This window comes from Nothobranchius furzeri, chromosome 18 (genome assembly GCF_043380555.1).
Source record: "Nothobranchius furzeri strain GRZ-AD chromosome 18, NfurGRZ-RIMD1, whole genome shotgun sequence".
NCBI lineage: Eukaryota > Metazoa > Chordata > Actinopteri > Cyprinodontiformes > Nothobranchiidae > Nothobranchius > Nothobranchius furzeri.
In genome coordinates this window covers 40,538,823-40,553,856 of record NC_091758.1, presented here as the reverse complement: position 1 = coordinate 40,553,856, position 15,034 = coordinate 40,538,823, and the positions used below count along the sequence as shown (strand labels likewise).

Here is a 15,034-nt window from a genome sequence, read left to right as displayed (position 1 = left end):
GGGTTGGAAACCTTTCCACCCGGTTCTCCCCAGCGGCAGCTCTGCGCATCTCAGATTGCAGCGGCATTTGTCTGCTGCACGGCTGCCGGCTTGTGGAGCTCTCGGGAGACCTCTGTGTTCCACCCGGTTTTACCCAGCGGTCAGCCCGGCGTATCTCTGACTCAGAAGCTCTGGTGTTGTGCACAGTTAACTCTGGTTGTAGCTAGGTTGCTACCTCCGTTAGCTTAGCTCCCACCTCCGTGTTAGCTTTGGGTTAGCTTCAGGTTAGCTTGTAGCTAGTTCGACCGGGTGTCGTCAGTTGATCCCAGCCTTACAGCCCCACCCTCAGCTCCACCTCTCTTCCCTTTTGTGGAATTGTCTGGGCTTGACGGAACCTGTGACACGGTCAAAATGGCGGTGGTGGCCACCTCCCATTTATCTTCAAAAATGTGTTATTGGAGCCTATGGAAATGAATTGTCCAATATTTATATGTCGATCTTTACAACACAATCACAATTCACCCATTCATACACATTCACACGCTGGTGGGGATGAGCTTTGATGTAGCTACAGCTGCCCTGGGGCGCACTGACAGAGGCGAGGTTGCCGTACTCAGGCGCCACCGGTCCCTCCGACCACCACCAGCAGGCAAGGGGGGTTAAGTGTCTTGCCCAAGGACACAACGACAGTGACAAACTGAGCGGGGCTTGAACCTGCAACCTTCCGATTATGGGGCGAGCGCTTAACTCCTGTGCCACTGTGCCCACAATACCTCAGCTGATGAAGAGTTGATGAACTTTTCACGGACAAGTAAGTCTCTAAAATATAAATATATGAGAACACAACAAGACATGAGAATAATACTCGTAAAACAACGTGTTTTAGCTGTTTGTCGCTACAGAAGCACATTTATAAACAAGAAAAGTGAAGTCGCCATCTTAAAAACCAGGAGAAACTATTTGTGTGATGTGCTTGTCAGCCACTAGATGGTGCCATCAGATAAGGGAAATACTCCGGAAAGAGACTTTAAGCCATCCCAGATTTATTTATTTTTTTATTTATCTTCCAAGCAGCCATGTTTTCCTGTAAAAGTGTTTTGATCAACAGCTCAGTGATCTAGTGTTGGCTTGTTCCAATCTACGGTCGGGTCATCCCAAAGACTTGGGACCCAATGCCTCCCCGCTTGACACTTGGCATTAAGAGGTTCGACCGGAGGCTTAAACCACCAAATGGTTCCCGAGCGCAGCCATGTCTGCAGCTTGCCGCTCCCCCAGGGGATTGATCAAACGTGGAGAGAATTTTTCACACACCAGACAACTAACGAGTCGGGAGTAACTAAACCCCAAAATAACTTTTTTTTGCTTATTAACTGTCTAATTGGGTCTTTACAAATGCAATCTTTCGGTACCGGTACATGTTTTGACATGTTTGTGTAAACTTGATTAAATCTAGAATCTAGATCTAAAAACGTCTTAGTGCTGCCCCCTGTGGCAGAACAGCGGCTACTGCATTTTAAACTTGTGATTGACTGGGACAGAACAATTTCACGTTATCGGTACAGTCTCCTCCCACTCCCCCTCTCTCCCAGGATGGAAATTCCCCACACTTGGCCATGCCACTCTGTGCCCTCCTGGCAACGCCCACTTTCATTGCATTTTTCAAATCTTGACGAGGGATGGAGCTACATTTTCTGATGTCCCTCTTTAACTTTTCTGGTAACGAGTCTCATCAATGTGGGGGAGATTCAGCCCACTATTCTTTACAAGGTTTTCCAGCAGGAATGTCCTGTTTAAGGTCAAAGGTCAGATGTTCTCCTTCAGTATGTCCTTTTAGAGAGCAGCGTTCATGGTTTGATCAGTTACAGCAGGCTGTTCCAGGTCTTGAAGCAGCAGAGCAGCCCCCAAACCATCACACTACCACCACCACCACGTTTGACTGTTGTTTTAGTGTTTGTCTGACTCCAGATGGATCAGGATGCTCACCCTTCTAGAAGCTTCTGCTTTTGTCTCATCAGTCCACAGAATATTTACCCAGAAGTCTCTGGGATCATCTGGATGTTTTTTTGGTAAATGCGAAACGCATCTTTGAGGAACCTTGACCTCTGACCTCAACTTGATCCAGATGAGACCCACAGGGCTTTGGATGTTCTCAGTTCTTTTGTTCTTGAATTATTTATCTTAGTGTGACATGTTTTACTGTCTTTTAACATCCTATCAGTTTGTGGAAAAGATTTCCTCACTGGAAATGACCAAATCTCACCTTTGACGCAGCGCTGATCCTTTTAACCGTGCTTTGAACCGAAGTGTTTTGACAACACCAAAGTGCATGGAAGGAAACCTGAACAAGGACTGAACTGATTGTGTTTGTTTTTGAGCGTTGCTGGAGGACACAAGATAAATGTCTGCCAGAATGTGCGTGTGCTTGTGCGCCACTATAACCTTACATCTGTCAAACTGCCCCTGTGTGCGTTTCAGAGCCTGTGTGGGTCATTTTTCCTCCAGCATTAACACAAATTTATATTTGTGAGGTTATTTGCGCAGACTGATGTTAATAAAATCTTTCGTGAATGTCTGTTAAACAGGTTTAAAGTCTCCACGTGTGTATGTGACTATGCATGTTTGATGGGGCCATCAGCTGATCAGCGAGACGGATGGTGTCGGGCCAGACGCTGGTAATCCAATCAGGAGCCCGAAGCCATGTGATAGGCCGAGAAGCAGGAAGTATGATCTGATTAAAAGGACATTATGGCCATGTGCAGAGCACCCAGTGCCTGGGGGCTGACAGGTGTGATTACACACAAACCTGAATATAGACACATACAATAAAACCTGCCGGTCTAGACACTCAAACCTCCCAGCACACACGCACACGCACACACGCGCGCACACCCACCCACACGATTTCCTCTAGGAGTGGAGAAGCACCAGGAGAAACATGAATGAGCGAATCAAAGACACGGTAAGGATGAAACAATTATAATGACACATTAATGTTCCTTCATTCAAACTGACCGGGGGCATCCAAACTGTGGCTCGCAGGCCATTTGTGGCCATAGGAGTGATTTAGAGCATTTCAGCAACGGTTTTCTGTTGTTTTAATGAGAAAATCTTGAATAAAGGATGTTATAAAAATGAATAGTGTTTATTATTACCGTATTTTCTGGACTATAAGTCACTTTTTTTCATAGTCTGGCTGGTCCTGCGACTTATATACCAAATTATGTATACCAAGCTGCTGCGGGCCGGCTCCGGACCAGGAATGAGCTCCAACGCCCCGCTGGGAGAGTTTCAAACGCCGCCATCACCTGCTGCAGCCTGTGGCGGGGCTCTCCCCGCCCGCTGGGAGGGTGTGAAACACCACCATCCTCTGTTGGAGAATGTGGTGCGCTGCTGCGCCCTGATTGTTTATTCTGTTACTGTTACCGGTACTTGTCTGGCAATGTGAAATGGTCTCAGATTTCGTAAGAAAAATAATAAAATTTCCCCCCAAAATGCGACTTATATGATCTTTCTCTTCTTCATTATACATTTTATGGCTGGTGCGACTTACACTCTGGAGCGACTTATACTCCGGAAAGTACGGTAGTTATCACAAAGACTTAATGCAGGAGTCGGTCTGTTTTTTATTATGAAAAATGTTTATGTGAACTTTTCATCTGTAAACATGAAATTAGACAATTTTCTACTAGTTTAGACAAAAAAACAAAGCCAAGAAGAAGAACCCATTGTGGTTTTGTTCAGTAAGAGGTCCTTTGTGTGTTACCTTCTTCGTCAGGTTTTGGTCCTGGTCGTGAGGCATGCGCGTGGAGACGTGGTAGATGACTTCGGTGGTGGAGGTGGCAAAGTAAGGTGTGGTCTGGCCGGTGCTGCGATTTCTCTGAAGGCCTCCCATGAAGCCACAGTGCGTGGTCAGGTCCACCTAGAACACACATAAGGCATCTTTTATAAACGATTCAAGTCCCAACAAAGTCCAGAATTAACTTTTTTCACTTGAATAAAAAAACTGACATTTAATTGAAATAAAGTATAAAATATGCAAGTTGATTTGTTTTTTTTTACCTCCCAGCCGAGACCTGAGACAAAGTCTTCGTACGCCTGGCTGCCTGCAGTGTTTGTTAATATGGAGTGTTTATCCTCTTGACCTTCAGCCACGTAAAATACTGCTATTTTATGAGTCTCGCGGCTGGAAGACAAAGATGAAATATAATAAATGACCCAGGTGGAGCCGCCGAGACATGCTGTGCTGAAACAGAACCACGAGTGTGGCTCACCACTGCCGCGAGTCCAGGTTCTTCAGCTCTCGCAGCAGCTTCTCGTTCTTCCTTAACAAGTGAAAGTTGCTCCTGTAAAGCAGATTAATTTAAAATATCTTTCTTTATTTGCATTTTATTAAACATTTGGAAGGTTTCAGCTGGACGAGAGGCAATCCTGGAGCCACAATTTCTGTAAACTCGTCTCGTTTAAAGAAAGGTTGTCCGCATTTATTGAAATCATCCATAAAAAAATAAAATAAAAAAAGAATAAACATTTTATTTCTTATTATATTTAGACTCATTCATCCTCAGAAAACAAATATTATTTTGCTCAATTTTCTTACATTTAAATTAATTTTTTTCCTTGTATTTCAACCTACTTTTTCATTTTTCCACTGTTGTTCTGCAAGTTTTGCAGTATATATATATATATATATATATATATATATTTACACATATATATATATATATATGTGTGTGTGTGTGTGATATATATATATATATATATATATATATATATATATATATATATATATATACACACACACACACACACACATATATATATATATATATAAATAATTATATATATATACATATATATATATATATATATATATATATATATATATATATATATATATATATATATATATATATATATATATATATATATATATAATTATATATGTGTATGTTGATAATTTTCCACATTTTGGTCACTTCCTGCAAAACTATAAGCTAATAAAAAATACTTTTTATATTTAATATTGTGGTGAATATAAAAAAAATCAGTTTCTGGACTATTTAATCTATAACAGCAGTATTTGATTAATACGTTAGAAAAAAATACTTGAAGCATGACTGAAAGCAGCAACAGGTCTGTCTGATCGTACCGTCCGCAGGTTGTGTTTTTGCTGAAAAGCGAGGGGACGCGTGTTTGTTAATGAAAACAAAAGCTTTTCATGCAGAAAAACTTGTCCAGAGGTCGTTGAAAATGTGCCAACGAGCGTCCATCGCCCTCCGTGCTGCTGATGTAAAACCAAAACTCGAGCAGCGCAGCTCAGAGCGAACTGATAATGACGCATCGTTCTTTTCACTCTTAGAGAAAAGGGAAAAGGGAAGAGAGCGCCAGAGATAAAGAGGGAGAGAGAGCAATTTGCTCTTTATTAAACTCATACTTGGTAATGGCCTCATTCTCTGCTCTCAAAGACTCCATTTACACCCTGGATTATGGGGAAAAGCATAAAAGAGGGATTCGCATGCACACACATGGCTGACTGTCAGTATCTTAGTGCCTGTAATGTCCCATATGAATACCTGGAGAGACATAAGGGGACAATAACAGATGATTAGGCAATCTCTTCTTTCATTCCAGTCTACCTGTTCTCTTACACCCAACTTTCTGGAGCTTTCATTTCCATTTTCCTCCACCTTTCCCTTCATTTTTTTATATTATTTTGATCATTATTCTGACTCCACATCTACATGTGTCTGATTCATCTTGTTTTCCAATTTGCTGCCGTCTTCTCAATCATCCTCTTCCTCAACTCTAGCTTTTTATTCAAACTCCAAATGGGTTGAGTTTGATCAATAGAGCTCTAAACTCATTATCACACACACACACACACGCACACACACACACACACACACACACACGGTGTGTTAAGAAGTCTATTGTGTGGGCTGAATGCAGAAAGTGTAATTCTCTGGATAAAGTAAAGAGAGATGAGTGTCCATTAGCTGGCCAGGCACATTTGAAGCGATACCTCGACATTGTGTGTTTCAGCCCGGAGTCATTCAGAAGATGAAATGCTGCACGACGTGAAAGGGGAAAAAACGTTGAGTCTAATGAGCTAAATATGCTTGTTTTTCTATTTGCATTAAGCAAACATTTGGTTTGTTCCAGAGAAGACGGAAGACATCCCCCACGAGTCTCAAAAAACAAAAATACAGACATTTTATACAAACTCGGGTCAAAAAAGCTTCTCGTTTTGCCATACAAGTGAGAGATGAACAAATGTAAAACTGCAGTGGAGGACCAAACTCACAATGTGGATTCAAATAAGTTTCACAGAAGAGTATTGCGAAGCATCCTATGGCACAAATACGAGCAAAAACACACAAAACAACCCAAATAGAGAATATTTAAATAAAATAAATGCTTAGCACTGCCTACATTAGCTGTAAGTCACCTTTTCTCCCAGGAGTTGAGTCCCAGGATGTTGATCAGCAGCCTGCAGTAGTAGAAAGCCGACTGTGGCGTTTCAGTCTCTGGTTCGGTCTGCTGCACCGCCCTCATGTTCAACTCCTCACCTCTCTGAAACATTAGTTAACTTCAGTTTAATGCACCAACAAACACAGACAGAATAAAGCCAGGACCCAGATCCTTTAAACATTTAACTGTAGTGGAATAAAATATGTTTGAATCAGATTAAAAAGGTCAAAAAAATGCTGCAAATGTCAGGTTATGTTAAAAGAAAAACCTCTTTTTTACTCTATTAACCCATACTGGCACCAACGTGTTTCTATAAGGCTAGCTAACGTTAATGCTCAGCCTTTTATTTCAAAGATACGTTATTAATCCCCGAGGGAAATTTATCAGTGTGTGTGGGAAAACCCACATGAAGGACGAACTCTCGCTCGGCAGCGCTTTGCTTCAGGATGGCGTTGATCACGTCGTTCTCCTGCTTCTCTGAGACGCAGACGGGAGGAGGAGCCGGGATGTTGAGAGGCATTCCTACGAGGACCAATGAGGAGTCAGAATGAGTTTTTCAGCTTTTTGCTCACGTGGTTTTAGAACTTCAGGACAGTAAAGCGTCCTGTTTTTACATGTTGTTGGATCTGACCGGATAAATCTTTAATTCCTGGGTAAACTTTAACTCGTGGGTTGAGTGAATAATCGTTATGAAAACACGTACCTGCTCTCTGCAGGCACTCGGGACTGGAGTATCCCAGGTACTGCAGCATCTCATCCAGAGTATCATCTCCCTCTCTGAGCGAATCCCATGCTGGCACCGCCTCCCGACACACACGCTTAGCCAGCGGAGGAGCTAGCAGCTGCTCCGAGCCCGACTCCCCATCTAGTTGATGGTCAATGCTCTCCTCCTCCTGGCCCCTCTCTTCTTCCCCATCATCTCCTTGCTCTTCCTTCTCTTCATCATTAAGGTTCCTTTCCTCTCCTTGCACCTCCCCTACTAGCTGAGAGTCTTTTCCGTCACCCTCCATCCCCCTCTCCTCCCCCCCATCTCCTTCGCCATCTTCCTCCTTCAGTTCCATCCTTTTCAGCGGACCTCCCGGTGGGGTGTGTAAATGAAGATTTGTGCCGTGCGGAGACTCTGTCTGAGGTAACAGTGTGTGTGCTGGACTGTTAGGGGAGCATGGCGGAGGCCCGTAGAGGACGGCAGAGTCCCAGGAGTGCTTCCCGGCAACGTCTCGGATGATGACACGAACACAAGCAGGAGCGGAGGACAAACCCGCTGCCATTCCACCCCCTGGTACACCGGATTCGGATCGAATCTGGAAAACAGGAAAAGCAGGAACTCGGTTCACCAAAGAATTAAAGAGTTTATGGAGAAAACCCGGTTCGGTTTGAATTTACCTGAAGAACTGATAGCAGCGTGGTCCCGTTCAGAACCAGAAATTGCAGGTTGGGTGAATTAAAAAGTTCTGGACCGAGGTCGGCGCTCTCACAGAACGGGTTGTCTTGGTTTTCACAAACCTGCAAAAACGAGTGCCAAGTCAGCAAAATAAAAACAAAACAAAGCATAAAAAAATCTTTTAGTGTGAAAATCAAACAGGAAGTCAGTGTTTTAGAGTTGTTATTTCTACCACCAGGTACCGCACCTGGCTGGACAGTGTCGCAGGACCTCCAGACATGGGATAGTGTCCCAGATGATTGACCAGGTGGGTAATAACCGTTCTAGCTGCTATGGAAACCAGGCCCTGCTGAATGCGGCTGCGAACTGCATTAAAAAAAAAGGGAAAAAGAAATCAAAATGAAATTAAAATGAATAATATTCCAGAATGAGAAAGGCGGGATAAGAAAACAATAATGAACTTTAATATTCAGTGATTTTTCAAAGTTATCTTTTCAACTTAAAAAGACTTTTCATACATATTAATCCATACATTTCCTTTGAGGAAGACCAAAATCAAACTGAAACGTTGGGCTGAGAGGTTTAAAAAAGGCTCCAAGTTAGAAGAAAGAAGCAGAAAAACATTTAGGGTTTGAACATCCTGCTGAGAAGAAGCCAATGCCATCACATATTGTGCTGCCAGACGATCCTGGTTAATCAACAACATTACACACACACAGCGAAACACACACACTTCCGAACAACTCCTTATCGACAGGCCGGGCGCCGAGTGCAGATATGTATTGACCAGACATTCTCAGTGACTCCCTAAACACCAGGAGCGCTCAGGAGGAGGAGGAGAATCAAAGAAAATACAAAGTTAAATGAGGATTATAGTAGTCAGGGGAGGGGAGGGGAGGAAAAGAGAAAAGAGGAGAAGAGAGGAGAGGAGCATGGTCTGTCAGGCTGACTGAGTCATTAGACGGCTCTGTGAGTTCTTTTGGACCTCGGTGGGGGGCCATAAAGACTCACAAGGATCCAGAAAGACACACACACCTTCTAGTACAAAGATTTTGTAGACGTGGCTGAACTGTGTGTGTGCATGTGTACGGATAGATCACCTTCAGTCACAGGCTGCAGCTTGTTGGAGCGCTCTGAGTCCGGACTGTGCAGAGGTTCTGGTTCTCGGAGACTCTCCAAAGGCAGGAAGGGGTCGTAGTCCGGACTGGACAGGTCCGACAGCTGCATGGGGAAATACTTGGCACTGCTGAAGGACTGTGCTCCATACACACAACCATGGAGTACCTAAATACACCACAGAACAGAGCTGTTTATGAAGCATCTTCCTGCACTGGACCCGATTAAAGAACCCAGCTGGTTCTGCGTTTACTGGCCATGTTCTGATGACCCGTTTACCTTGTATATGCAGCTGAGCAGGGTTTTGGTGGGCTGCTCTCTCTCTGGAGGGCTTCGTGTTTGTATGGGCTGGAGAAGAGTCTTAGGAGGCAGAGCCATCACCCAGTCCAACAAACACAACAGGAGGGACACCACGAGCTGAAACGAACAAATAAAGCACGTCTTACTTACTCAATGCACAATTCACACCTAGTAAAATAAGAAATGAAAGGCATTTTTTACCCTCTTATCCAGTTCATGAGGAGAGGACTCTGTCGTGGGCAGCAAGTATGTGATGGTAGCGATCAAAATCTGAAGACGATACATCAAAATGATTAAATAGGAGATGGAAAAACAGCCAAAAGTAAAAACACGAAGGGCGACTTAAACAGAATAACAGCAGCAAAGGAAATAAAGTAAATATGAGCGGATTAGTCAATCCCACCACCGTGTTTAGATTTCATTAGAGTTTCACGTAGTTTCTGTTTCAGCCAAACGCTTTCTTGTTGGGACCGTTTTTCCTGTCAACCAACCCAAAAAACACGAGTTTCAAAGCAGCAGACTAGTCTTCAGAATCTGTACGATTCCTTATCAATGACTCTAGATTTCATTTTACATCAAATTAGTACAATTTAGGCACATTTACAACCAGAATGCATATTGATTCTACTAAATCCAACAAAGCCAAATGAATGAACATACACAGTAATTAGGGTTGCCACGGTAACCGGTGTAGCGGTAAACCTAAAAAATGGTTGACAATAATAATAACCGTCTTGTTTTAAAAAAAAATTATCTCGGTGGGATTAGCGTGGCTGCGGTGTAGGCGTGGTGACCCTTACCAGCCACCGTATCATCTGCTGAAGTTGCCGGCGGCACATGCGCACTTTGTTGTTTACAACCAAAACTTTCATGAAGCTAAAGCTTAAATAATGGCCAAAGGAGGAGACGGCAGCGCTCAGGACGTTTATTATCCCTCAAAGAAGACAAAGTGGGAAGTACGGGCATCTTTTGGATATTTGAAGAATGCCGAGGGACAGCTGATAGAAGACGGCTATCCTGTTTGCAGCACGTGCAGAAAAAGTGTCTGTGAAAGGCAGCAATGTTTCAAATCTCATGACACATCTGCGTGACCATCACCCACAACTCTACAGTCAACGCAAGGCAAGCTAACGTTAGCGTTTTAGCTAAAATGCGTGATCCGAGGATTTGGGTTGAGGGAGAATGCAACGAGTCGTTATATAAAGCAGCCGCAGCGCCGCTACCTGCATATAAACCGTGTCGCGGACACCCCCATGTTGAAATGACGCTATGCATTACGGGGCTCCCAGGGGCAGATAAGAGTTGGTCTCTCTCCGAGAATAATTATGAATTTAACAACGATTACTGATGATATTTTCCCACATCTGCAAAGCTCACTGGAAGGACACAAACCGAGGACAATATTTTCCTGATATAGGGTTTATTACTCAAGTAAGGGTAAAAAAGTATCTGATTAGAAGGCTCCTTGAGTACTGAGTATCATTTGATCTAATATTTTAAAATGATGACATCAAACAGACAAAAATAAGAAGTTATGGGCAAATGTTGGTATTTTAAAGACTAAAGGGGGAAATATGTAAACAAATAAACAACAAAATGACAAAATAACACATTTTAGGCTAAATTTAGACACAAACCGAGGACGATATTTTCCTGATATAGGGTTTATTACTCAAGTAAGGGTAAAAAAGTATCTGATTAGAAGGCTACTTGAGTACTGAGTATCATTTGATCTAATATTTTTAAAATGATGACATCAAACAGACAAAAATAAGAAGTTATGGGCAAATATTGGTATTTTAAAGACTAAAGGGGAAAAATGTAAACAAATAAACAACAAAATGACAAAATAACACATTTTAGGCAAAATTTAGACACAAACTGAGGACAATATTTCCTGACATACAGGGTTTATTTAGTTGTCTCAAAATGTAGCACGTTTAAAAAAATACCGCGATAATACCGAAAACCGTGATAATTTTGGTCACAATAACCGTGAGGTTACACTTTCATACCGTGACAACCCTAGCGGTAATTGTGATTACATTTGTCTTCAGGAGTTGCAGATGGTACAACACAAGCCACCCTCCGTTATCAACATGACCTGTGAACACAACTCTGTACCTCTACAATCTTCTTTGGCATTTCTGGAGGGAATTTCTGAAGATGATCCGCATAGCTGATCAGCAAATGAAGGATGTCTGAAGCCACCAGCGCAACGTTCTTGTTGGGGTACTAAGAGACGAGAAACACAAAACGACGTCACATGTGAGCCAACATGGCACAGATGAAAATAAATGTTGAATAACGTTGCTTTTGTTTCTATAGAGCTTTAAACAGTTTGTTTAGTTTGTGTAAACTCAAGGGTCGTCAATGAGGAGAGGATTTACAGATTAGTTAGACTTCAATGAGAATCCACTCCTGAAAACCAGAAATTCTCCATGATGATGATGATGGAAGAGAAAGTGGCCAAAACGAGGAAGCAGCAATTCCTCCAGCTTTGTGTAAGTGTGTGTGTGTGTGTGTGTGTGTGTGTGTGTGTGTGTGTGTGTGTGTGTGTGTGTGTGTGTTTGTGTTTGTGTGTTTGTGTGTGTGTGTGTGTGTGTGTGTGCGTGCGTGTGTCTCACATGGCTGAAGTTTCTGGCTGCTACGGAGACCAGAGATAAAAAAAATGGACAAGACACGAGTGCATACATGCTGGAGTGTGTGTGTGTGTGTGTGTGTGTGTGTGTGTGTGTGTGTGTGTGTGTGACAGCTTGCAGCATTCCCCCTGGATTAGTCTCCTTTTTGAAGAAGAACCAAACATATTTACAGTCCAGGGTTTCCTCCCAAGTGAATGCAAGTGTGTGTGTTGCTGCGGTGTCTTTGCAGGCCTTTGGCTGCCGATACATAAGCGAGGGACTCCAAGGTGGGAAAGGCGCGCACGTGTGTGTGTGTGTGTGTGTGTGTGTCTAGAGTCACTTGGCTCAGGATGAGATAGTAAATGCTGGACAGTATTATTCTGATCCACAGGCCTTTGAGTCCAGTTGCCTAAAACGAGCCACTGAGACAATTTCCCCAACATTAACTATCATTTTCCTTCAGACTTGAGGTGCTTGTAGGTCACCATGGTAACCACTTCCACAGCCTAATAACTAAATATAAAGTTTCTACTCTATTGCACTAAATACTTCACAAATGAATAAACTCAGCACGAGCTTCCTTATCAAATACGTTTTAAATATAATTATTTTTTAAAATATGAAAATTGTTGAGAAGCAATCTGTTTTATTTAACTAAAGAGTATTCATGCAATCTGTGTTAAACATGAATTTGTTTGTTACCCTCAGGAGGCAGCCATCTTGAACCAGCTAAAGAGGAAGCCCGCCTCTAATGCTGCCTTTTTATAGTAAAATGCCTGAGTGGAGAACTTTTAAAGAAAAGCATAGAATGAATTATTTGTAAATGTGATGTGATTTACGTGTAGACTATCTAATTATCGAAAATAGCTGAAGGCGGTATGAATGTTAACATTTTCTTTTCTTCTGTGAAAGGCCGAGGTGATTGGCCGGGTGTGGCAAGGATCTCTCTCTGAAAGTGACTGAGACTGGAAGAGAGATGGATGGGTGGCCATTTTGAAGACAGCTGGATCTTCTGATTCTTTTTTGACCAGAAGTAATTAAACTGGTTTTCCTTGTTCATCAACCAAGTCAGCATGTCTCTTTTGTCCTCACTACACTTCACTGTGTAACAAAAATGCTAATTAATTCCATCAGGAACTGTATGAACATTATTGTTCATTTAAACACATTTTCTGCACCAACTTCAGCTGCAGACTAGTCATTTATGATTTAAATGGCATTTATTCATCTTTCACTATTTCAATGTGTAATATTTAAATTTTCTTATTATTAAACTTCCACATCAAGAAAACTATATATATTATTTTTTGCTACATTCTTTATTTGAGGGAATAATTGTTGGAATGTAATTTGAGACAAAAACTAATGATCACATTAATGTAATGACTATTTATGGTAATATTTTAGTTTCTCCTGAAATATCTACATTTTCTTTAGTTCAGTAGTTCTTTTCCCAATAATCCAAGCCAATACAGACTTTTCGGAAACAATTATAATTAAAAGAAAATATTTTCATACCATTCTGATTTACTTAACAACTATGATTCCGGGAGTTAAACTTCCTTCATTGAAGGATTAGTGCTCATTCAGAGTCTCAACAGAGTCAGCTGATTCCATTACTGGAGTCTTACTGGGTAAAACGACAAAATCAGGACAGAACGAGGGATTTTTGTAAAAAGGCGGGGACTCACCTTCAGCGTAACACAGATGACATTGAGAGCATCTTTAATCTGTGGATGCTCAGTCCCATGCGAGAGCTCCTCACACAGCCAGATACCCAGACTGCACAACGCCACACACCTAAAAAATAACAATGTGTGTTTTACTGACAGAACTAATATAAAACAGGGATAATTAAAATATTAATGCAGTAGAAACAATGACTTTTGTACTTTTGTTGTAGTTATGAGCTAGGGGTTGCATGACAATTTTTTTTTAAGTCGACCGTCAAGTAATGAAAATCAAGTCGACTTCGACTAGTCGTTGATGACATCACATACCTGAAGCGGCTAAAACTGACGATGGGTGACCAAGCGTTTGTTTCGACGCGGGGGGGGTCGCTGGAGTTTGACAATTAAAATTGCGCCCACATTTTCTAAGTTAAACACATTTCTTCAAACAACGGTAGTTTCTGCTTCAGCCCCCACCCCCCGCGCGCAGCGGCCGCAAACTCACTGATGCGCCTGCAGCCTCTCAGAGTTTCTGCTGCTCTAAACATTAAAATAATTATTTAATTTTCTGTTCCTCACTTCTGGTTACCTTCAATGGTGTCTGTTTGTTGCAACCAGCAGGTACAAAAACTAACTTGTTTTTATTTGACTATTTTTCTGTCCTGTCTGTTTATTATCTTCCTGCATCTCCTCTCAATCCTAAAGAGAAACTGCTACCTGGGTTCATATATATTCACCTCATGAGTTACCTTTGAACTGCAGTTCTAAAAGATACCGACCGCAAAAACAGCGCAGTGTGCGCCGGCCGCACCGGTGAGGTGTGTCACCGGAGGACAAAACAGGTGATGCGCCCCGCTCCACAGCAGCGAAACGCATCAGGCGCAAATAAAAGACAGAAAATATAAAAGGAAATGAGCCGACATGAACGATCACGTGTTAAATTAGTTTTTGAGGTGGCGACACCTAATTTGATAATGTTACTGTGGCCGTGCTCAGGACGCAGATGTCTGGAGCGCATCAACGATCAGCGCTTTGCATGCACAAGCTGGTTAAGGTTAGGATGGGGGTGACGGGAAGGTTAAATTGCAAGAGGGTAAAGGTCACAATTCGGTCAAAAGTCCGTTTTACCGCGGGCGTCAGCACCGACGCTCTGGTACAGCGCGTTGCCTCTCGACGCGCAGGGGCTCGTCACCTGCTGACAGCAGGCTGCTGTCTTTTCCGAGAACTGCATCTTGTCGGTCATTATCACGTGACAGCGACTAGTCGATGACATGCACAAAAAGTCACTACAGGGCAGTGAAGTCGACTAGTCGATACAACCCCTATTATGAGCAATTTCAGTTTGGTGAATCAGATTATTTTTCCTGGAGGAATGAAGCTAAACACAACAGAGGCTCGTCTTCCAGAGCGAGGGCCCTACTTGTCTACCAAAATCGAGTTGAAGCATTTTCAAGGGTTCCCAGCATCAGACGAGGGAAAGACTCACAAGTAAATAA

The 15,034-nt window shown here is 42.5% G+C and overlaps 1 protein-coding gene across 10 annotated transcripts in view; it reads right to left on the bottom strand.

Annotated features, from left to right (window-relative positions):
- Positions 1–15,034, bottom strand: part of ralgapa1 (Ral GTPase activating protein catalytic subunit alpha 1) — an 85,212-nt gene that overhangs the window by 43,073 nt on the left and 27,105 nt on the right. For all 10 annotated transcript variants that reach the window (XM_054730147.2, XM_070547088.1, XM_054730143.2 and 7 more), the window contains 13 exons: positions 13,560–13,668; positions 11,372–11,482; positions 9,449–9,517; positions 9,227–9,364; positions 8,932–9,115; positions 8,079–8,197; positions 7,834–7,953; positions 7,154–7,751; positions 6,857–6,972; positions 6,428–6,552; positions 4,251–4,322; positions 4,039–4,162; positions 3,743–3,898 (listed from right to left, as the gene is read on the bottom strand). In XM_054730147.2, the coding sequence (XP_054586122.2) occupies positions 3,743–3,898; positions 4,039–4,162; positions 4,251–4,322; positions 6,428–6,552; positions 6,857–6,972; positions 7,154–7,751; positions 7,834–7,953; positions 8,079–8,197; positions 8,932–9,115; positions 9,227–9,364; positions 9,449–9,517; positions 11,372–11,482; positions 13,560–13,668 (2,041 nt within the window). The remainder of the gene's footprint in view (positions 1–3,742; positions 3,899–4,038; positions 4,163–4,250; positions 4,323–6,427; positions 6,553–6,856; positions 6,973–7,153; positions 7,752–7,833; positions 7,954–8,078; positions 8,198–8,931; positions 9,116–9,226; positions 9,365–9,448; positions 9,518–11,371; positions 11,483–13,559; positions 13,669–15,034) is intronic.